This window comes from Tympanuchus pallidicinctus, unplaced genomic scaffold (genome assembly GCF_026119805.1).
Source record: "Tympanuchus pallidicinctus isolate F22 unplaced genomic scaffold, pur_lepc_1.0 scaffold17, whole genome shotgun sequence".
Taxonomy (NCBI): Eukaryota; Metazoa; Chordata; class Aves; order Galliformes; family Phasianidae; genus Tympanuchus; species Tympanuchus pallidicinctus.
The window spans coordinates 17,692,021-17,715,385 of record NW_026294690.1 but is presented as its reverse complement, the minus strand read 5'-3'; the positions used below and the strand labels follow the sequence as shown (position 1 = coordinate 17,715,385).

General features: G+C 42.8%; 1 protein-coding gene across 6 annotated transcripts in view; it reads right to left on the bottom strand.

Annotated features, from left to right (window-relative positions):
* The window catches only part of LOC128078431 (contactin-4), a 253,469-nt gene that overhangs the window by 72,316 nt on the left and 157,788 nt on the right, over positions 1–23,365 (bottom strand). For all 6 annotated transcript variants that reach the window (XM_052678620.1, XM_052678613.1, XM_052678614.1 and 3 more), the window contains one exon: positions 10,517–10,612. In XM_052678620.1, the coding sequence (XP_052534580.1) occupies positions 10,517–10,612 (96 nt within the window). The remainder of the gene's footprint in view (positions 1–10,516; positions 10,613–23,365) is intronic.

Here is a 23,365-nt window from a genome sequence, read left to right as displayed (position 1 = left end):
GTATCTAAAATAGTTAAATATTTGATGGCTGCACATAATTGACCTGGCTTATCTCTCGTTAACAGCCTCCAGCCCCAGTCGATGGCTGGCTACACCGCCTGCATGGCACTGTAAACATTAATGAGTACTGCACCATGCCTTTTGGGACTGTGACAAATTTCTAACCTGCAATTCCCCTGGGAGAGAAATCAGCAGCAGCCTTTATCTATGACTGAATGGAAAATGTTGCTGAGAGTGTCATTTCACTGTATTTACTACAGCTAAATAAACAAACCTATTTCAAAAGGCCTTATGGGCAGCAGGCATCATCCCACACCTACAGCAATCTGGCATAAAGGCTGACAGGTTTTGTCTTGACAAACCTGATAAACTGTCTTACAGGAATGTACAGCTTAGCCTGGTCCTGCCAGAACAAAAGAAATCCCAAAACAAACCTCAGACTGCAATTATTCCAAGAGTTATTCTATTTTTGGGGAACCTTGTGCATTTAACAACCACCAGAGAACCGTGCCCAAGTTTCACACCTACAAGTTGCATGCTTGGTCTCATTTAACCCCAGATGATTTGACGTGTCTTCCACCAAGCTTTATGATGCTCACTCTGTTTTTAAGCTGATCTCAATGAGGAAATGTAGGTTAAAAGAAACCCACAATAGTAATAGCTCAATACATTCCACAGAGTGGCATCAGCACCCCCACGAAGGAACACAAAGGAACCAACAAAGCACCTCTGTGATAGACATAGTCAGCAGCAAAGGGAAAGGAGGGAGAGCCAAAATAAAAGACATGGGGGGCCCAACTGAAGCTATTAGTTACTTATGGGCAAACGTCAAATGAAAAAAAGTATGCTGTAAGCTGAGCATGTACATAAATGACACACTGCATGTTAATTCTGCACTACATTTCCGAGCTGTGAGATTCAATCATTGCTTGTATTTCCCCAGCTTGTTCTACACAGAGTGCTGCAGATATCACCTTAAGGAATGACTCGCAGATTTAATCCATCAGTTTGTTTTCTGTTTAAAGCCAGGGAGAGTTAGCCTAAAAATCTTCCTTTTTTTGTGCACTTGCTTCAGTAAAGCTAAAGGTCCCTGGGCTTATTTTAAAACATATTTCAATGTGACCCAGTTAATCCTTTAATACCAGCCTTCAGTACCTTTGATCAGCCTCTTACTGTAGCTATAAGAGATTAGATCAAAACTTTCAAAAAACAAAGTTGGATGTGGAGCATTTGGTAACTGCAGTGAATTAATATTACAATCAGCTCCAAGATTGAAATATTTGGCCAAGCAATGAGGGTGAGCAGTGCGCCCTTTAGGGCAGATCACTGCACAGATATCTCCATACACAATGCCACACCACTCCTCCACACAACATAGGAAAAAAAACCTACAAATTTGACAGGCAGTGTTTTGACATACACCAGTTAAAAGCAATATCCAGTTGCACACTGAAACGTATGCATCAGATAGCAGAAAATGCTCAAACCAATCACCTGATGTATTTTTTAGCTACAAAACAACACCTCAGCAGGAAGGAGTGCAGGACTTTTGCACGGAGCAATAGTTGCATTCAGAGATCCGGAAACTCAAAGCTGACTGCAGAATTAGAGATGCAGAGCTGATGTTGAGGGCATGCTTTCTGTTATGAGCATCCCAAGGGAGCTGAGAGCAGATCAGACCCTGGCTGACCCTGTGAGTGTGGTGCCAGTGGCCATTTATAGTGGGGTGAGGGGGGGGTAAGGGTTGTGGCAAAATGGTTAGAAGAGCCTGGGAGCTGTCCTCACATCCCTAATTTATTTTGCATGGAGATCACAAGATGTTAGGACTTTGGATAAATGCCTATTGACTGAACTCTGTCAGATGACAGATTTCACTCTTCAGGCAGCCTCTGTCTACGCTACCTTCTCCAATACCACTTCAATCTTCATTTAGAAGCAAAAGCAATATAACAGGGGAATGCACCACGTGACTAGCTTGCAGATCATCTCTTTTTAAACATGTCATGAGCTGCCACTGATAAATGAAAAATCCATTAATGTCACAATCCTTATTATTTCCAAGGGCCGTACTGGAAAAATCAGCCTGCTCTCTACAGGAGTTACAAGCACCGTCCATCCCACCTCACTGCCCACCCTGGGACAGTCCAGCTGGGGCACAAACACACAGCAGACCGTAAGAAGGCAAAAACATAAGGAAATCTGCTGTCTCACTTAAAACTGTATCACAAAGTTACAGAGTCAGAACCTTCCCAGCCAGGAAGTGAAGCAGCTCTGCTGACACCAAAGGTGAATAAATGATGTACGGCAGATGAAAACTGGGGTCTGAATGCCTGTGTGAAATTCTGTCCTCAACTGTGACCTATTTTGCAACTCCTGCTCACAAAACCCAGTTCTGCTGAAGCAGGGCAGATCGCAGGCCAGGCACAGGCGCTGCTCACACAGCCAGGTTCCTAGAGAAGCACAAATCCAAAATGTTCTTGGCATTTGCTACTGGAAATACTTCTGATTTCATAAATTACTCAATTAAAACAACACCTGTATGTTCACTGTGCCATCAGAAATATCAGTCTTTTATGTAAGCAGAAAACAAGAATAGTGAGCGAGTTACAAAAGCACATTTCCCTCATCCAAATTTGGGAATAATTTATCTTGCTCTCTTACCACTAAATATGTTGATAAACCTGTACACATGCTGAATCAGCAGTTTTAGAGAAAGGATCATGTCAGATTAATTTTAGTTTCATCCATTTCCATCCCCTAAGAAGCTTCTCTTACTCTTAATAATTTAAACGCTGACCGTGGTGTAATGTAAAAAATAAATGATGGGAGATGCACTCTGAATGGAAGCTACATCTCTCAATCACTTCTTATTTAAATGACTTTCATATGCCTGCATCTAAGTTTAATGAAACTTCTTTTCCTGAACTGCAATAACCCTCAGCACGTGGAGCCCTGCACAAAGCACGCTGCTCTCCTGCAGCTCCACGCTCACTGCCATGCCGCTGCAAGAGAGGAGAGCATCAGATAATGCTGCACTGTCCAGAAGTGCTGCCAGGCTGCTGAGAGCCAGCACAGCTTACAGCAGGGTTGTTCCTCTTCAGTGGCTGGGGGATCCTGCCTCTGAGGTGCACATTGATGCTGCTCACAACAGGTGGCTGTGGGGACATCATTTTCTGGTCACTTGGAGGCTTTAGAGCACAACAGCATACTTGCTTTTAAGTGCTGGCATTTATTTGCACATGCACATCTAACTGCTGCATGGGGATATGTGGCTGGGGGTCACTATTAATCAATTTCTCCTCTTAGGAGAGGCAGGTATTTTTAGTGCTGCACTATTTTCCTCAAAGCGTATTTGATGGTACCTTACATATATGAAACAACATGGACCAGGTGTCACTTTAAGGTCCAAGATATGGACCAGTTATGCCAAACAACCTTGGAAAAGGTTGAAAAGCTTTTTTTTGTGTGTGTGATTTGTGATTGCCTGGCATTATTTTCCACTGCCAGCATATCTGCAATCCTCACTCTCCAGCACTTAGATCTTGCCTCAGTTTTGTTTTTTACTCCTGTTCCAAGAAAGACATTTGTGGGCTGAGCCTCAGCCTGTGGAAAACACAATCCTACTTCAGCATTGCTCCGCCACCACTGCTGGGTGGTTTCAAACAAGCCAGGACCTCCACTGGTCTGTACTAATGCAAAATACTTCTATCCTTTCCTTTGCAGCCGCAAGGGCTTTGGCTTCAACCTTTGTAGCAACCCATGAAGATTGCTCGGTGACCTCGTGGCATTTTGAGAAAGAGTTAAAGCAGTGAATCAACACTTGCCACCAGCTTTGCAGATTTTTTGCTTGGTTTCCTGGAGAAATTGAACTTTTATAACTACATTGCCTGTGAGATGCTCCTCTCTAAATTAACTTCTTGCTAATTGGAACCAAATTCAACCAAGCAGAAAAGGTTTATAAAGACATTAAGATAGGAATGAAAGAAAAGAAACTGCTAATGCCTCAAGAAGGAAGAAGCAGGGTAGTATGGCAGTCTGCTTGGCAAAAGGCAAGAGAACAGCTCTGGGCTTTTAGAAGAAGTACAAAAAGTGCAAGAAGTACATCTTTACAAACCTCTGAGCACATTGCACCAGAAGGAACTGCAGGGAAGCAAAGGTTGAATATTTTGGTTAGTGTAGTGAAGTGGGATGGGGACATAAAACACTCCAGGTCACCTGGCATGCAAGAAACAGGGCAGGAGAAGCAATGGCATTCCAACAAAAACACAAAAAGCAATGGTACTTGTCTGATCCAAATTTTTCATTCCTCTAAGAATATCACCTTAATGGGAATGTGTCTTAAGAGAAGGATCCAGCACTGAGAAGCTGATTTAACACTTAAAGAACGCGTGCTTAAATCCACAGCATCCAGCAGTTGTCACTGGCATCGATGCTGCACAGCAGGCAGAGCAGGCCAGCACAGCTTGGATAGAACTGAAGCTGAAATCATCAGCTGCAGTCAGGCAGACATGAGACGGAAACATCCTTGGCCTCTCTGGCTGTCAGTGATTTAGAGATACCTTTTTTTCCTCATTCCATTGCTTTTTCAAGGCTGACTGTTTAAATACTTGTCGAAGTTTTTACGCCAGCTTTGCTTAATGTTGACTCGAAGGGCAGCAATGGAGAATATGACCAACAACTCTAACCCGCTCAAGGGGAAGGCTCCCATACACTGCTCTAGTGATGGCATGGAAATGGCTGAAAATCCTATCAGCCATACTTACAAGCCCAAACATCTCCACTGTTTCCAGCCATCGAAGTGCCCATCATTGCTCAAAAAAGAAAAAGTAGAGAAAATATGACCAGAGGAGAAGCCAGGCATGAGTCATTTTTTCTGCAGAGCACAGAAGTGGTCTCAGCACCACTGTAATCAGTAAAGTGCTTTCTGAAAACATGCCTGGTGTCTACACTTCACTACCTACCATTCAGCATGAAAGGCTGAGATTGAGATGAAATCAGAATTGCCATCTCTTCTGTCAAATGCTAAAATTTCGTTAGTTCTACTCGATTAAGCTGTGCAACAGAACTAAAAGTTCTCTCAGCTATCAGGGGAAAAAAGGCAGGAGAGAGCAGGAAAAACCTGAACACATCCATTACATGAAAAGATGTGAAAATAACTCTCTGTCAACATTTCGGCTCACAGACAGGGACTACACGGGTGTATTTCCAACAGCAGTAATGGCATTTGAACAACTGAACCTTAATAAATGCCCTCCTCTTTGGGGAGATGGACATCCAGAAGCACATCTCGAAAACGGGCGCTGCAAAGAGATTGACAACTGTTCCTCTGGCTTTTCTTTTTGTGTAATAATAAGTACATATACCTTCAAAACTAAGCAGTTCTGTCTAGGGCACAGAAGGACCTGGACTTGGGCAGGGGGATAGGACATCCTATACAAAGGTCAGCAAGTTTATAGTGCACATTCAAGCACTAGAAGCATATCTAAGCCACTCAAAGAAGCCATCAGACAGTCTACTTTTTTTTCCATAGATTACTGAGATAAAATGGGTGAGGAAAAAAGCAATAGGTGTGGTGGTACAGGCTATGAAAAGAGAGCTCAGAATGCACCATGCCTCTCCAGAATGCAAAGAACACAATGTTTAAATAGCTGAGTAATCCAGAGACACTTTTCCACGTACATTCATCATTTCCCACCACACTTGGAAATTCAAAATCCTTTATTCTATGGGATTTTCTCACCAGGGCAGGAAGGCAGATGTCATGAGAGCATCGTGTATACAGATCTTCCATAAAGATAAGAAAATCTAGGGAAGGGGGAGTGGGGGGGGAAGTGAAGAAATGCCCCAAGCCAAATTCATTCATCTCCCCACAGACAGGGACAGGACAGGTTTCAGGGCTGGATTTACAAGCTTGGTCTTCTGCATGTTTATGGATGTGCCACCAATGGCCACATGAAACTTGCACACCTTCCTATGACTTTTGCTTTAGCATCCAGCCTCACGATGAAAGGACCTCCAAGGATGACAGAAGGTAGCTGAAAACTGTAGGCAAAACATTAATGAATCCTGTCCTGAACACCAAATGAATCCGACTAAAGTTGCAGCTCAATAACTCAGTTCCCACACCCTGTAACAGAAACAGCTATTTGGCATAAAAAATGTTTTGATCATTTATATTTTGGAGATTAAGTCAACAGCACAGTGACCTCCAGATAATCCCTGGGCTCATTCCCTACAGACTTGTGCTCAGAGCTCTGAGAAACACAAGAGAGGACTTGCTTTACTTTGTGCTGTATGGATATTTTTTTGGCTGGGAAGGGCTGAGGGTGCTCTTTTTTTTTTTCCCTCTTATCTTCCCAACAAACGTATCTTGCCAAGCTTGATTAACAGTGTCATAAAAAACCCAAACCAAAATCCAAACAAAGTAAAAATGTTTTCACCAACAGCTTTAAAAGTAAACAGTCCATTTGACATTTCAAAATGCTTCACTGTTTCTAAATATACCTAAATGTAATAAAAAAGGCTTAATATGGAATGAAACACTCTGGACAAACCCAACTTATTTTTTGTGTATTTGTTTTCGTTTTAGCTAGCAAGGCCCCCAGATCAATTATTCATGCAGCTCTTGGGATGAGAGGCAGCAGGGAGTATTGATCTAGAAGAGCTTTGAGAACATAAAGCAATACAGCATCGTTTTTATAGCACCCAAATCACATGGCTCATCCTGAGGAATGCTGAGATACCATAGCCAGGGCTCACTGGAACAGTCATGAAAACTTCCTGATGTTCCCTACATTTCCAAAACTCTTACTGTGTGTGATTTAAGCACTTAATAAGCTCTGTCAGGTAGAAGTGCCTACCAAATGCTGCTCTAGTGTGCAGCAGCTGCATTGGGATCCTGGTGTGGTTGTAGGCTCATAAGGGCTGGAAAAGTTTTGTGACGTTTCAGGGGAAGTCATCCTTACTTGTAACAGAGCTCATTTCCAGAAGAAACCATGCAGGTGAGAGTATTCCTGCAGCCCTTCCACAAATATCTATATTCTTACTCAAACCCTAGGTTAAATTCTGTGCTTTATCATGTATAATCTCTGGATCACAATCACAATGAATGCTCACTGAAGCCAAATTGGAATTGCACAAATATGTTTAGGACTTTCTATCATCTTTTCTTGTCTACAGCTTGACTGCTTACACTTCTCCTATTGCCCATCATGCTGTTATATCTGCACCTCATGCCACATTCCCACAACAATATTTACTCTTGCATTATGTTTCCATGGAGGTTCACAGACTGGCTGACACAGGACCATCGTTAAGTTCCGATTAAAAAAGCAGTGGAAAGAACAAGGGAGAATCCTACATTCTCCAGATAATTATTTCAGACAAACGCTCACAACACAGGCAGGCATTTTTCTACTATTTCTTACACTTTAGTGCAAGAGAACAAGTAGAGAAGGGGAGAAAAGTAATTAAAAACTTAAAGCAAACAAGATGCCATCAATACAGCAGGATGGGCTTTAGGGGCTCAGGCTCCAAAAGGAGAAATTACGACCGAAGCAAATGTTTGATTTGCATTTGTTCTTTTTCAGCTCAGCTACTTCCTGAGCTGCAGATAAACATTAATTTTCCCAATTTCCAGCACTCAGCAAGCTCTTCATCATAGGAGGCACTTACATCATGATGCTGCTTAACACAATGGAACACCAGGATGCACCGACCTGACAAAACAGCGGCTCCCTGCTGGAAATGCACCGCAATGCACAACTTGTTTTGTCTTAAAGGAGCAAGGAGGAAAGCAGCCTGGATTCATATGTTGAACCTCCAAGCTGTATTATAACAAAAACTGGGGCAATTCATGGAGATGCCCATGCTGCCTTCACTAGCCCTACGTGCTCCACTTTATGATGGTGGAAATATCTGTTAACTATCTGGACTTGCTTTCAAGATGAATTCCTAGTAACACTTGAGTAATGAGAAGCTTTATATTTGGCATCATTATGAAGAAAAAAACCTCCCAACAACTAATGTATGTAGGCCAACATAACTCCACTTTCAAATGCCAGCTCTTTAAAAATGGATATTTCCAAGCAGTGAATTACAGCCCAAAGGATGAAGGCCTGAAAGCAGACAGATGTTTGAATTTTAGTACAGCTTAAGACCAAGATGACCAACGACGCAAGAGAGGACAAAGAATGATTCCTTTTTAACAGATTTTGCACAGATAAGGGCAGCCCTGTGCACTGCCACCTGAGTCACCCCAAAACTGAGGGAAAACTGCAGCTGATCCCCCACACAACTGGGAATTTCTCCTATCAGGAGGGAATTGTTGCACCTGCACCTCCGGCACCCAGAGGGATAACCTACACCCAGTGCTTAGCAACAGGCCAGCTCTTGGTTTCTCATTCTTTTCAGGCTTCTTTCATTCTCCTGAATGCCCTCAATCAAAGCAACAGCCATCTTCCAGCTGAATTGTTCTGTCTGCTCTTTTATTTTTATTTTTTTTTATGTGAAATTTTAAATGCAGAATAGAAATTACAGTAAAAAAAATTTTTAAAAAAACCATAACATAGAATTTTTCCCCAGACAGTCCTATGCTTCTGTGCTGGTCGTGAATGTCCCCAGGCACCTTTGGAAGGATGATGAAGTTAGCTTTGCTGTCATAATCAAATTCCAAAATAAGTAATTGCGTTTCCTCCACCTTAATTGCCACTCACACTTTCAACTCGATGCATTTCTCCTCACTTCTAACCTGACTGCTGCACCACAACGTTGAATCATTGCAAAGTTACACTCAGAGGCAGCACGGGGAGGCACGGGCAGGAGCTGATCTCTGCAGCTTTGTTCTGCAAACACTGCCTCAGAGCTCTGGGATGGGAGCTGCCAACAGAACACTGCGATTTTCCGATACGCAGTTCATTCCCAGCAACATCTGATATTCTCTTATGAAGCTCCATCTGCCCAGAGCTGGAACAGGAGATAGCTGTGGTAATTGTGCAGTAACTCCTAGAGACTAAATAGTTTCTATTACGCTGGGAGACATACGGAGAGCGATGCACATGGTTGAAAAGCATTAACGTTGCAGTTGTGACTTCTAAAACTCATCGTTATTTCCAACCTTGGGAGGAAGGAAAAGAAAATGAAATTATTTCCAGAGAGAAGATTAATTCCTGCAGAACAAGGGTCTCACTCTCAATTACCTGGAACTATTTTGACTTTCCACAAAACACTTTCCATGCAAACCAGAAAACCACCACGGGTGTACAGCAGCCCAGCTTGGTTACAACACTGCAATAGTATAAATTTAGACTAATTGTGGATCTGGCTTGATACAGTTAAGATAATTTACTAGCTGTAATAGAGCAGACGGTAGAATGTGGCCATGTAGGAAGACATCTCTCATCTAAATGACAGAAGGAAATAACTGCCCTTCAGTTTCCTGTTTTTCTGGGCACCAGAAACATATTCACCTCCTGTCACTTCTCTGTCACCCTAAGATGCTGTTGGGCAATTCTCATCCAGTTGGTGAGCAAGCTTTCAAAGGACAGGCAGATGTCAAAGCATGAATGGAAATTCCTTGTAGAAGGATGCAGAAACATGAAACATGATGACTGAAAGATGACCAGATGCCAACGATGCACCAAAATGCCTCCCAACACAACATCAGGCTGCAACGGCTGCTTGGTGAGTACTGGTTGGTGGTCACAGGCCACACATACCAGTGAGAAAATGCTGTCTTCCTTTGGGTCATGAGTGCAAAATTCTCATAAACCTCATAAACACTGATATATGTGCTCCCAGCAAAGAATGGTATCTGACAGACACCACGTGTTCTCATTTTAGGGTACGCACATGCAGCACCTATTGCAGTCTCTTGGTGTTAACATTCAGAAGGTACACAGAGAACATAATACTGCCCTTAAAACCCTATGGCAATTCAGAGTAAAAGGTTGCAAATATATAATTTCCTGTCATGGTATTTCCTCCTCTCCTATACCACTCTGCTTTGCCTCTTCCTCCTATAAAAACAGTAGGAAGAGCATGTACTCTCCAGAAATAAATCCTGTGAGGCCTGGAAAACTGCTGAGCATCCAGGAGAAAAAAAACACAGGCAACAAGTGTCTCAGAAATTAAAATAATCCTGAGAAGATCACGCACAGAAGTAGCTCTGTCAACAATCTCCAGCCTATTTTTCAGAAGATACACATAGGTCACATATTAAAAGGCTGTGGCACTTCCACTAGGTCTCGGCCATGTCTTCTCCATATGCACATACTGCTCTGGTTTGCCTCGGATTGCCTCCTATGCACATACCTGGATACAGTGCAGCTAAGACCTTTCTCTGCACTCATACCCTACTAGGGATCTCCCAGTTTCTTTGCTCAACACAACCAAGAACCAACCCTTCAGGCAGGCACCACCACAGAGCTCTTCTCTGAACCTTCTGAAGCGTATCCTGAGAATGAAAACCTTTCACATTGCCACTGCACCCTCAAAGCAAGAGAAGCAGTTGCCTTACCTCCAGAGTGTGGCGGTGGTCCGCACAGCAGCACCATGCCCTGGCCCTGGCGGACGGACACTGTGCTTCTTACTCTGGTCTTGAAGTTCTCGAGATCTGCCAAGAGAAATAACTCAATTAAAGGAATTGCTTTTTCTAATGGGAAGGACAGAAGGTTTATTAGGATTCTGCTGCATGACAAGGAAACAAAGTGAGCATCAGCTTGCATGAGAGGTTGGGCTACAGAGCAGCAGCAGCGTGCTGCTGAAGTAGCAAAAGGATTACAAAATGTTCCCAAGGCTGTAAGATGGGAAGGGGACGAAGTGTCGATTTACTCAGGGCAGAAGAAATGCCTGGAGAAAACTCCAGCAACCCATAACGCTGCTGGAAAGTTCTTACACATTTAAGAAGAATTACTGCCTTAACCCAGTTCTCTTTCCCCTCAGGAAACTTGTTACTCATGCCCTTGCAACCCATGTGCAGAAACCCTTCCTTTCCCACAAGGAAGTCTCTCATTAATAACTATGTTAGCCACACGGTGCTTTAATTAAATTCCATTCCTCCTTCCACCTCTCTCCCTTTGCTCTCCTCCAGGGGCCATAGGCTGCAGAAAAGCAGCTCCCTCTTGCCTTGCTCGCTGAATTCAAGAGACTTGCTAGGAGGTGATGCTGCACAAGCTCAGCACCAGGCTCTGAGCAGCACCATCGGCTGCTGCAGGAGCACAACGCGCTGAGTCGCTTCAGCAGCCTTTAAACAGTCCTTTGCATTTCAATTTCCATTTCTTCAGCTCTCGGTGTGGCTGAGCTATGCTTTGGTGATTGCAAACCTGTTGTCAGTGCAGTTGGGAACCAGAGGAAACACGGGCGATAAATATTTAACAGCAAGAATTAGCAGGAACATCATTCAAATGTTAAAAGGGCAAAAAATTAAGCCTTGATTTTTATCCCCTGTTGAAAACGGGTTTTGGAAGCACTACTGTGCATACATAAGAAAAGAAATCGGGAGAAATCACTGCTTCATTTCAGACAGATGAGCATGCAGGTCGTCACCTTGGAGCAGTCTGAGCTGGAACTGAGGATGCCCCTGTGGTACCCACTGAAACCACAGCCCCCTCCTGCCCTCCTGAGAGCAGATCTTCACTCTCACCATAATAAATTAATAGTAAAAATAAATACAAATCAGACTTGTGAGAGCTGGGTAATCAGGCAGAGCAGCGGTTCCTGTTACGCTGGGAGCCCTGCTCATGGACACATCCTGTTGGAGTCAAATTAAGGACAACATACAGGCAAAAAGGGAACTGCATTGGAATCATAGAATCACAGAATCGCCAAGGTTGGAAAAGACCTAAAAGATCACCCAGTCCAACTGTTCACCTATTCCCAATAGCTCCTACTAAACCATGTCCCTCAACACAACATCCAGCCTTTCCTTGAACACCCCCAGGGTTGGCGACTCCACCACCTCCCTGGGCATCCATTCCAAAACAACAAGCAGGAATTTTCTCACAGTGCTAGCAGGCATCAGGAGATCTCCAGCACAGGTCTGGCATACACTATGCTCTAAGCTTCATTGTTTCACTCCAGCTTCATTCATCCACTCCAGTTTTAAAATTTGCAGTTCAGTTGATAAATATTGTGTGATTTTAAAAAGACGCTGCATGCATAAAAAAACCTCACCATTATTTGTGAAAACAGAGACAGAACTAAACAGTTACTGACCTGCCTGCCTTCTGCTCCAACTCACAGACAGAACCAAACTAAGACCATGCTGCCATTTGCATCAGCCAGCTCTGCTGGAAAATCAAACAACTTTGTGGCATGGTGGGATGGGTTGGTTGGTGGTTGGACTGGAAGATCTTAGAGGTCTTTTCCAACTGTAACGATTCTATGATTCTAAGATTTTTTTAACTTGAGCAAAATGGGTGCACACAAAAGGTTCAACAATTGGGCTCGAGTTCAGAATCGATCCAAATTTAATCTGGGTGCCAATTTAGCAGCAAGTTTGCATGTGTTTGCTCAAACTCCAAGTAGAGAGAGATGGACGCAGAGGTCCTCACAAGGACTCTAGGTCACATGTAGTAACAATAAAGTCATTTCCGATGTAGTCAGATAGATATGGAGACAGATATGAGAGAAAACAGAAGAACAATTTCTTAGTCTTAAATAATATATAATATGAAAGATTATTTGCATGCAGTTTATATATGTCTTACACGTGTTAGACAGATTTGCCTCTGCCTTTGCACAATCCATTATGCCACATGCATATCCATCCACACACATATACACACACAGAACATTTCAAAGCTTGCACTGGATTCTCTTTTCAGTTCTGAATTCTACAACAGCCATACACAGGCCTGCTTTAGAAGGTAAGAAAGCTAGCATCAGCTCTCAGCCTGCGTGGTTAAGCCCACTTGAACAGCGCTCCAGGGAATGCTTCAGTTAATCACCAGGGAGGGAACGGGAGAGGCTTTCATTACCAATCATAAGGAACAGCCACCTTGGTGATCCAGCAACTCCTGATTACAGCAGCGTGGAGAGCAAGTGCACGACTCAATTGTTTAAATGCAGACTATGTCCTCTGATTTTTTTCTGCGGGGAGGAAATAACCCAATTTGTTGACAAAACAGCCACATATTTACGACAGGAAAAGGAAGGGGTTGCTACCAAGAGCAATCTGCTCGGATGATCAACTAAGAAACGATGGAAGAATGGTCAAAATCAATGTGAGGCAGCAAACAAAGCAAAGCATTCATCGTTACCATTCCCAGTGCAAACTATTGAGTTTTTAAAGTCAGTTGTCAATTCTGGAAAGCCTCACACATGTACTTAAAAACGAGCTCTGAAAGAAATAGCAAGATTAAGGTAATTATAAAAAAGCTAATGCCTCATCAAACTGATTGGGCTGATGATTCTGATCCTTTCACACTTCAAATTTATTTGTGCAGTACCTAAATAGTAACATGAATTAGCAATAATAATATCACTGCGTCTTAAAGGCGTTATTAATAAGAAGTTTCACTTAAACACCATCTTGCTACACAACCTTTCCTGAGAATTTAGGAGCTGCTTCCATATTGCTGAACGGCTGCAAAGCGTACAAATTAGTGATGAGCTGATTCGAGAGGTTCTTCTGCTCTCCCCTGCTGTGCCAAATGGGCAAAAATATTTTTTACAAGCTTCTGCTTGAATGGGTGCAAAATATTGCACTGAAATTTGGCACAGCTGAATTCCCCGTGCAGTGAGGTCAAACTGCTTGGTTGACAAAAGTGAAACTCGCTTGCTGGGTACAACCCCACGGGAAGCTTTCAGGGTGGAGTAGCACTCTAACACTTATTTTCCTGTTTCTGTTGTTTTCCCAAGAAAACACAGTTATCCAGTACCCTGACTGGAGGGGAGTGAGAAATTACCATCTCTATTTCTAACATCAAAAAATGAAAGGGATAGGAAAGCAGGAAAAAGAGTAACTCTTGCAGCTGAAGGAGGACACTGAATTCACTGCTTAAACACTTCAGTTCTGTGTGTGTGACCCCTTTATTCACTGCTACGTTCTGCCCTGTCTTGCTTTGCCCCCAGAACCCAAGAAGCCTGAGTAGGATTTTTGTTCTTATATGTTATTAAAAATACAACAAACCCCTAAACCAACCACACAAACACACCACAAAAGCCCAGAAGACTTACTGGGACAGCAAGCTCTCGGCACATTTGGAGGACTATGACACTTCCACGCTTCTCTAAACACCAGCTCCTTCCCATTGGAAAGTGCAGGTGAGCAGATGTCACCAACAGACCCAGGCAGTGCACAGGTTTGCTCTTGGGAATTGGCAACACAGTGTGTAAGGACTCTGAAAATTTGAAGTATTTCAATACAGGGTATTACAAACTCCATATCAGAAATAAGAAACACGGTCATTGTAAAACAGTGTGGTTGAATGCCAGATACAATGCACTGAGCATTAGTAAACAGAAGGGAGACGACGTGATGAAGCAAAACAATGCCTGGAAAAGATAAGTTGATTAAATTCTAGCACGCAGGCGTCTCTGTAACTTAATTAAAATTTTTAGGGTGGGAATTGCTTCAATTACAGTGATCTATCACAGCCTAGATCAAGAAAGAAAGGAGTCTTAATTTCAATAAAAAATATTTACACATGAAAACAAGTAAAACATGACCAGAATTGAGGGCTGCTAATATGGGTAGAAACTACTTCTGGTCAGAGCCAGGATCCCTGCGTGTGCTTGGGTGAAAATCTGCTCATTCCACAACTCAGATGCTCGTGGCATGAGGCAGCATCTGACCTCTCAGAAACAGCCCTTCTGTTTGCACGATCGATGCGTATCAGGTGTAGGCAGGATGTAAACCTACCCTAAGTGATCAAAGCAGCATGCAAACTCAGTACGTCTTTTCACTTAGTGAACTGCTTGGTGAGCCTTGGAATCAAAGTTTGTTCTTTTGAGAGGAAGTCTGTTCTGTGGGAGCAGTGAGGTGCTGGAACAGCTGTCCAGAGAGGCTGTGATGCCCCATCCATCCCTGGAGGTGTTCGAGGCCAGGTTGGATGGGGCCCTGGGCTGCCTGGGCTGGTATTAAATGGGGAGGTTGGTGGCCCTGCATGTGGCAGGGAGTTGGAGATTCATCATCCTTGAGGTCCCTTGCAACCCTGGCCATTCTGTGATTCTATGATTCCTTTAAAGAAGGATTTCAGAAGGTACATCAAAGCCCCAGCAAGTCAGCAGGACCAGATTAGCTCTCTGCTCTGCAGGTTCTTGGACCATGACTAGCAGGGAGAGGACCCGTGGTTTTAGTATTTACAAACAATCTCACTTATAGCTCCACTGATCGTTCTATTTTTAAGCCATCTCCCCAAGCAGAGTATTTAGAGCATTTGTACTGCAGGCCCACTTCGCTCCCGTTCTTGACTACAACGTGGAAATAATTCAGCTGCTGAACTCAGCACGCCCTGGGAACAAGAGTGAAACAATGAGGCTTCCCTTAGGAGGCTGTGAGTCTCAGGTCATTGGTGATCTGACAGAGAGATCCCTATTTTTTCTGAAAGCTAAGCTCTGTTTAGCCTTTCTTTGTTAGCCAGAGGAGTGTTTCCATGGTTTTTCCTTCTTAGGCTACTTATTTCTTTATTTAAAGTGTGGCATAACATTATCAGGATCCAAAATGCTTTCGTAATTATGCCAGCCCTGAAATTAAAGAGAGACCTCGCTCTGCAAGAGGGCCATCTAAAAACGACCACAGGAAAACAAAAATATTATGGAAAACTACATGAATGGTAAATGATTCAAATTGATTGTGACAGGTGTCTGCATGTCTTTTACAAAGCCAATTTATGTGACTGCATCCTGCAGAAAGAAGCACTGCCGTACATCTCTTTGAATGGCATACTGTCAAAAACTCATACACCATTAGTGAACCCTTTGTCATTACATTTAAGATTTTTTCCTAATGATTAGAAAAACACTGTCAATGCTGTTTTTATCTATTACTCTTATTCTTGCTGAACTGGGGGAAAACTATTTCTCCTTTAAATATTCTAGCCAAAACACACATATAACAATCACTTCTTTATACATCACTGAAGTTTAATTTCCAAAAGAAAGAGTGACTAATATTCAGGCTTAGAGAAAAAAAAATTGTCTTTCTGATGCTATATTTTACTTAAAGTCTATCTCTAGAGATTCCTGTGAAGTAAATTTGATAACACATCAGTGATATTGCTGTAGTGAGTTGATGCTAATAGCAAGCAGTAACCAAAACACAATACCTCTATCTCTATGTCTATCTATATCTTCTAATGTATTATTATTTCTGTAGAGTGAGCTATTCAACCTTAACAGAGGATGTGTAAGATTGATAGAAAAACAAAGGATTGTAGCACAGGATCCCAAACAAGATGATTGCAAAGGCTTTGATAGAGAAGACACAGGATGAAAACGAGAGTTCTTGAAGCTATGAATACAAACCCACAGTCTCCAATAAAGGAAAGCCTTGGGACTGAAAAGTGGGTTTGTGTATAACAAAAGAACAAGAACCTAAGCAACATCAGACTTGTGTATTAAACCTTTAATAACAGAGAAAGGAATCAATGAAGCGAGAGCAAGTAATTCAGCAGTATTAGCTAGATTGTGTTAATGATTTCCTACACAAATCAGATGGGGTCTGGTGTTTGGTATTCCACACTTGAGTCTTGGCTATCATTTGTAGACAAGAAACTTGCGTGGATCAAAAAGAATGCGATAAGTTAACAACAGGCAGACCAGGAAACTGAAATAAATTTGTTCACTGTCAATTTGGGGCATTTCCTAGCAGACAAAACACCACTCTTCCTATTCACATTAAATGGACTCCAGAGAACCATGCACTGAGCTTCCCAGCGACAGGAAGGATGGGAAATAGTGCAATGATGCAGGTGAGCTGTAGTTGCCTCTTCATCCACGTGAAACAAACACAAAACCCACTTATGTACACACATACAGCCAAGAAACTGCAAGTCAATTCTCAAGCATGACTTAAAAAGGTTTACGAAGCATAATGCAGTTTTCCTTCTCAGATCCCTTACATAATTCTAAAATGATCTCAGCAACCTAAAATTTAGAGTGATTTTTAAGGTCACATTTGCTCCTTGAATCAAAGTCAATGGGATTTTTTTTGATTAAAGGTCACATGGTGTGATGTCAAGGGGATTCAGAACAGGCTGCCAAAGACATCTTGTTTAATGAAACAGCAACCAGAGGAATTAGCTAGATCTTCCTTGTTCTACTGAACAAAGAACTCTGTACAGAGAGATAACTTGAATGTCCTCTTTCAAAGGGTTTTCACCAAATCTGAGTAACACCAATACACACAGAGCACACTTTCATGTGAAGTAACAGTCACAACCAGATGGAAAAGAAGTAATTTGCTTCACTGACCGTGGAATAACATGACTTCACTGAATGCAGACTATAAGCTATGCTAATTTAGCCCATAATACAGTCTTGAAGATGGGATTCTAGTGCATCTCAATCAATTACAGATTTTAGAGGACATTGGTTTGAAGAAATCACAGCCTGTCTATAAGAAGGCAGGCTGAAAGCACTTTAACTGATGACTAGCACCCACAAAAGCATTAAAGCTTTTTGCTCTCGAAACACTTGACAAGATTTGCCTCTAGATATTTATGGCTCTAATATCTCTAAACACTGTCTCTATAAAACCTGTGCCTGACTTTTTAAAAGCAGGGTTTTATGTCACCCCTTTCAAAAACACACAGAGATTAAGTTCTTCTGCCCATGTCCTTGTCGTTGTGTCAAGACTACGCAGCTGGCTCCGTGGTTCAAAATAAAAACCCCTTTGATACAGAGCTTAATAGAATTTTAGTTTAAGAGCTGCTGTTCAAATGAATAATTTTAGAGTCACTGATTTGAGAAAAGGTTTACAAGTCTGGGGATGAAAGCTTTCTAATCTGACCTTTAGAACAGAAATTTCTCTGGGATTTCTACTTTGCTAGAGAAAAGTTTTAGATGTAAACATCTTACCATTCTCCCAGTCTGCCTCCCCTCCGGAAAACAGCTTATGTTGGGCTTTATGACTGCAAGCAACAAACAAGGTCCTGCCTGAGCATCCTTACCTAACAGCCTGATCCAGTTCCATCATTTCCATAATGGAAACGATCCTTTTCATGAGATGAAAAATCTCTCAGACAAACCTTTGCTGCTGTAGGGACTCTGCAGCTGGAGAGGCCTTGTGGTGGGGTTTGCTCTGAATTTAACTCACTGATGAGTAGAGATGTGTACCTGGAGGATGGGCAAGATGAACCCAAACTCTGTGTCCACTGGGGAGACATGCTGCCTCCTTTAAGGGAACAGGCTCTGCCAATGGCCACGTTGGTGCTACAGGAGGGAAAAGCTGGTGTGTCTGGTTGTGCACACTCAGCCTCTTCGATGGCTTCCCAGGACTGTGCACTAGCACTGCACAGGGACAGCCTCCCCCATGCTCTAAAACCAGACACTGCAGAGATACAGAACACAGACCAGCCCCACTGAAGTCAAACATCTGCTTAAGTCTGCAGAAGACGAGTAAAACAACAGGAGCCAGCAGGAAAAACAGAAGTACATGTGAGCAGCTCTCGTGTTCCTCCCAAGCCCTCCCCACTCTGCCTGTCACTCACATCTCTGACCTATGCATATCATCTCTGACTTTGACATCTCTATCTGGATTCTCATATTGAGATGATGTTTAAATCTTGCCAAGCCTTCCTGCCCCCCATCCATCACACACACACTGATTTGTCTATCTTCATGGCTACAATTCCTCCTTCAGGCCTTTCCCTTGCATCTCAAAGACTGTGAGAGCTTTTCCTGTAGCGTTACAAACGCCGCTGGCCAAAACACAGCTGCAAGAGCCCTGGATCCTGCACTGTGCTGGGCTCTCTCCTCCCTCACGCCACGTGAGCTCCTCAGGGCACACTGCTGGCCCAGTGCTTTGCTCCGATTCCATCCCCTCCTCAAACAGGCAGCAGTGCCTTGCACCTTCCCATCCGCCACTCATCCCACTGGGGAACAGAGGCTCTTATAAATATCTGCAAGGTGTCAACTGTTCTCTGCCCAAATCAAATTACTCTTCTTTATGATGTTACAAAAAAAAAAAAAAAAAAAGAAAAAAAGAAAAAAGTTCTCCTTGACTTTGCACTGCTTTTAATAAAACCTCCCCATTTACTGTCTTCCTACAGGAAACACTTCAAACATTCATTTTGAAGGAAACCTTTTGCTTGATTCAAAACGCTGAGGACTTCAAAAATTGTATTTTATTACTTTAATCTTGAAAACCTGGGCAGACATTTCCCCTAGGGGTGACTTGAACAGAATGAGTTTACTCCCAGATTTTTGGATTTTTTTTTTCCTGCTTTTAGCAAAAACAGTGCATTATTCACACACATCCTTCCAGCACAGACGACTATGCAGCAGCCACATAGTAGGACTTCCACCTGCAGCAGGAGGTGCTATAAAGCCCTCTTGCAGTTGGTAACTGAGCACTAATGCAGCAGATACCCTGGGTGTTCCCCACTGGCACCGACTGTATGGTGGGGCTTCCTTTGTGCAGTTGGATGAAAGCTAATACAGAACCCCAAATAATCCAAAACAATATGCCTCGAGCTTGCTGAGCTTGAAGTTTTCCTTTACTTGACACAAATGAGAAACACCGCACTGAGATCCTGGTCTTAAATGTTACCCAGCTGCTCAGCTTGCCTCTGAAAAGGTCCTGCATTGTACTAGAGAGTGCTATTTAGACCAGAAATACTCCTTAATTTCCTTAAGTTCATCACCCACTTTGCATGAATTATGAGATGGTGCTCACGTTTGCAGCAGACAAGGAAACTAACAAGATGCAATTTTTGACAAACGTATCTAAAGCTCCGCCATCCTTCACATGCCAACACTGACTCCCTGCCTTTGCTCTGCATATGGAAAACAGGGAAGAAAAAACAACAACAAGAAAGCAGACAGTAGAATAAATCTGCTCTGCGTTGGCTTTGTATCCCACCAGCAGCAAAGGGCTTTCTTGAAAAGATAAGATTCTGCCTTTGGGTACGGGCTGTACTTGACCAGGCTCTCCTGGAAATGCTTTATATTGGCATCTGCATTTCCAACCTATTTCATCTACTGTCAGAATAGTAATTTAAATGTACCATTTAATTTCCTGTGTTATTTATGCATCCTTCCAGCTGCCATCAGAATAAAAAAGTGCATATCAGTGATACGCAGAGGTAAGGCTGCACCCAATGAAGATAGCTGGGCTATAGTGTGAAGTTACGCCTAAACTGAAGTCCAATAACATCTACATAACTGCTCCACAGCTCGTATTATTTGATTTAGGAAATAAAAACTCTGAAAACTGTTCTGCAAATACAGCCCCACTCTGCGGATTAACACAATTGCTAGGGACATTAATACTCACAGCTCCCTACTCTCATGGATTATTTGCATTCCCATTTCAGCCTTCCAAGAATGGGCCAGGAGGCTGACAGCATCCACTGCTTCTGCAATAAACCGAAGGGGCCACCCTGGAGCCACCCTTGTGGTATCACAGGGACCACAAAAGGGCCTCAGGAGGAAGAGCCTGGGGGATTTGGTTAATAAATGGAGCAGCATCTGATCCTGCACAAAGCCAAGGGGAAAAAACGAAAACTACATCCTCATCTCCCCTCAGGCTTTCTGCAGGATCTCTGTGCTTTTATTTATGATCCATCGAGCCTATGAAAGCAAGGATGGCACTAACTTAAAACATGAGACGTCAATGTGACCAGTTAAGGCTAAGGTCAACAGATCTGCAAGTGCAGAGATATCTATTGGATGTTAAAGTATCAGAACACTCACTTTTCTGTTCAAAACAACAGAGAAAATGAGAAATCTCTTCTTCCTTCCATCCAGACCCAGCTGGAATTTTTCACGGCACCTTGGCATGATTTAGCAAAGACAATCTCCTCAGAACCGGAATCAGTTCTCACAGCAGAGCTTCCTGCCAGGAAACCTTTCCATCACTAAACCACATCAAACAAAGATCAGCGTGGTCCAGGTCAGCATCCAGTCTGACCAAAAACGATACCTGCATTTAGGCCTTAAATATCCAGCCCTCAGTTATCTGAAAAAAAAAAAATAAAATACATGCTTTGAATATATGTCATTATTTATTTTACATGTCAAAGGCCAAATTAATAACCATCGAGAGGAACAAAACAGACCTACTGCCTGTGCCTTGCTGCACCATACACTTCCAAAGCAGAGTTGAGCCCACAGCTGTGGCCCACTTGAGAACTAAAGCTCCTGGGACAGGTGTCCCCAATGAACACAGTGCCACTGCGATAAGGAGTCATGTATTTGTCCTATTTATTATCCTTGGGTGGAAATACAGCAGAGAGAAATCCTCCATTCTGTGTTAAGGAGCCTGCTACAGCAGATGAAAGTAAAGTAGGTTATATAGCTATCCTCTGTACTCCCTGTTGGTCCTATTCATCAAAAAGAGAATAAACCTAAAAAAGAAAAGCTTACATGTGGCTTAACCCAGTTTTCTGTCCCACCAGAGACTGTGAGGCAAAGGTGCAGAGGTGACGAGCTGACGGTGGCAGCCACGTTTTGCTCAGCTGAGTTCAGGTTTTAGCACAATACATGAACACTCGTGCATGGGTAGAAATTCAAACTGATTTGCTTGTTCCTTTGATAAAGAGCACCCTGTGTCACACCAAGCCCAGCCCTGGGAACCCCTTGTAGTACCAGTCTCCAACTTTGGAGAAGACCTTTGTTTATATAAATAGGACTTTGTCTTGAAAGGATATTGCAGGAGGAAACAAGGACTATTTACATGCATGCAGGAAGAGACATTCTTGAATCAGATTTGTCATAACTAGCCCCAATCACTTTCTGATTGTCTAGGTCATTCAAACATTACATCTCCACAGAAACCGGGTGCTTATGCCCACACTGCTGGGAGCTGTGTAAAGGTGCACATAAGATGATGGGGTGGATTTGAAGGCAAGGCTGCAAACCAGCAGGGCAGTACATGAGCCAGGAGCACATGCTGGCAGCCCAGCTGCATCCTGACGCTGGAGAAAACACCACCAAGCCCCAACCTCCTCTACTTCCAGGAGCTTTAAAACACATCATCTTTTCTCAACATCCAGGCATTAGTAATGACTGCGGAAATGATTTAATTTGGGTGCCAAATGCCTCGTTCAGCGGAACAGAAGTGCATTAATTCATTGATCAATCACTGCGATTGTTGTCGTGCGTGTTTGTTTAGCCAGGGAAACGCAGATACTCGGGTGCTGTTCTGCAAATGTTTCCCTTATTAATTGTTCTTGAAAGAATTACTTCATTGATCATTTAATCTTCAAAAAGAAAACGAATGCACTTCAGGGCAATAAGAGGGTACAACAGTAAAGAATTTGAGCAGCAATTATAATTTGTTTCTTAGCAACTAATAGCAAAAATTATGGGATTTGTTCGGGTGCAAGATAGAACAGGAATCATTCCAGCAATGGGAATATGGAAAAAAAGTCCTCTTCAGTATAATGCTGGGAATAATTTTCTTTTTCTACCATCGTAGCGAAATTATTTTGGGACGGCAGGTCAAAGCCCCAAAGTATTTTCATTACAACAGCATTATTATTGTATTTTCTGCAACCATTTGCACTGCACAGTGCTGAATCCTATCTGCTAATTCATGCATAACAATTATTTCCGCAGAAACACTTCTATAAAACAAATCCCTTTAATAAAGTGTGGGGAGGAACAGTTTTCAGAAACAATAGTTTGATTTCCTGCAGTTAAGGATACACTGCCAGTAACAAAGAAGAAAGTTCAAGCTCCTATACATGACTTGAACAATTCAATAGCAAGCGAATAAAGGCCGTGCTTGGGCTGCTGCCCCCACTCAGCACCAGGGACAACCATCCCACGCCATATATGCAGCATGAAGCACATTCAAAATACCAAATCTTATCAAACGCAAGCTCCAGCAAACTGCCTGTCCTGATTGAGCAAAAGACGACTCTCAGAAAATGCATTTTTAGCCACATATTCAGCCAGGCTGAGAAGCAGTTCCTGGCTGGGGAGAACAGTGGAAAGCATTTTTGTCATCCCAGAAGTGATGCTGGGGTGCAATTTACTACCTGCAGCTACAGCTCTTTAGTCTGTGCCCACGAGCAGGTGGAAAACAATGCAGATATTTCTGCTGCCAGTCCAAGTTTGATTGCTGGAATGAAAGTCACTGATAAAGTGCATCTGCTGTTTGTCTGGGGGAACACAGAAACAGGAAAGCAAAGCCAGTACAAAGGCAAAGGACTGACAAGACTAACCAATAAGACATTATATATGCATCTCTGAG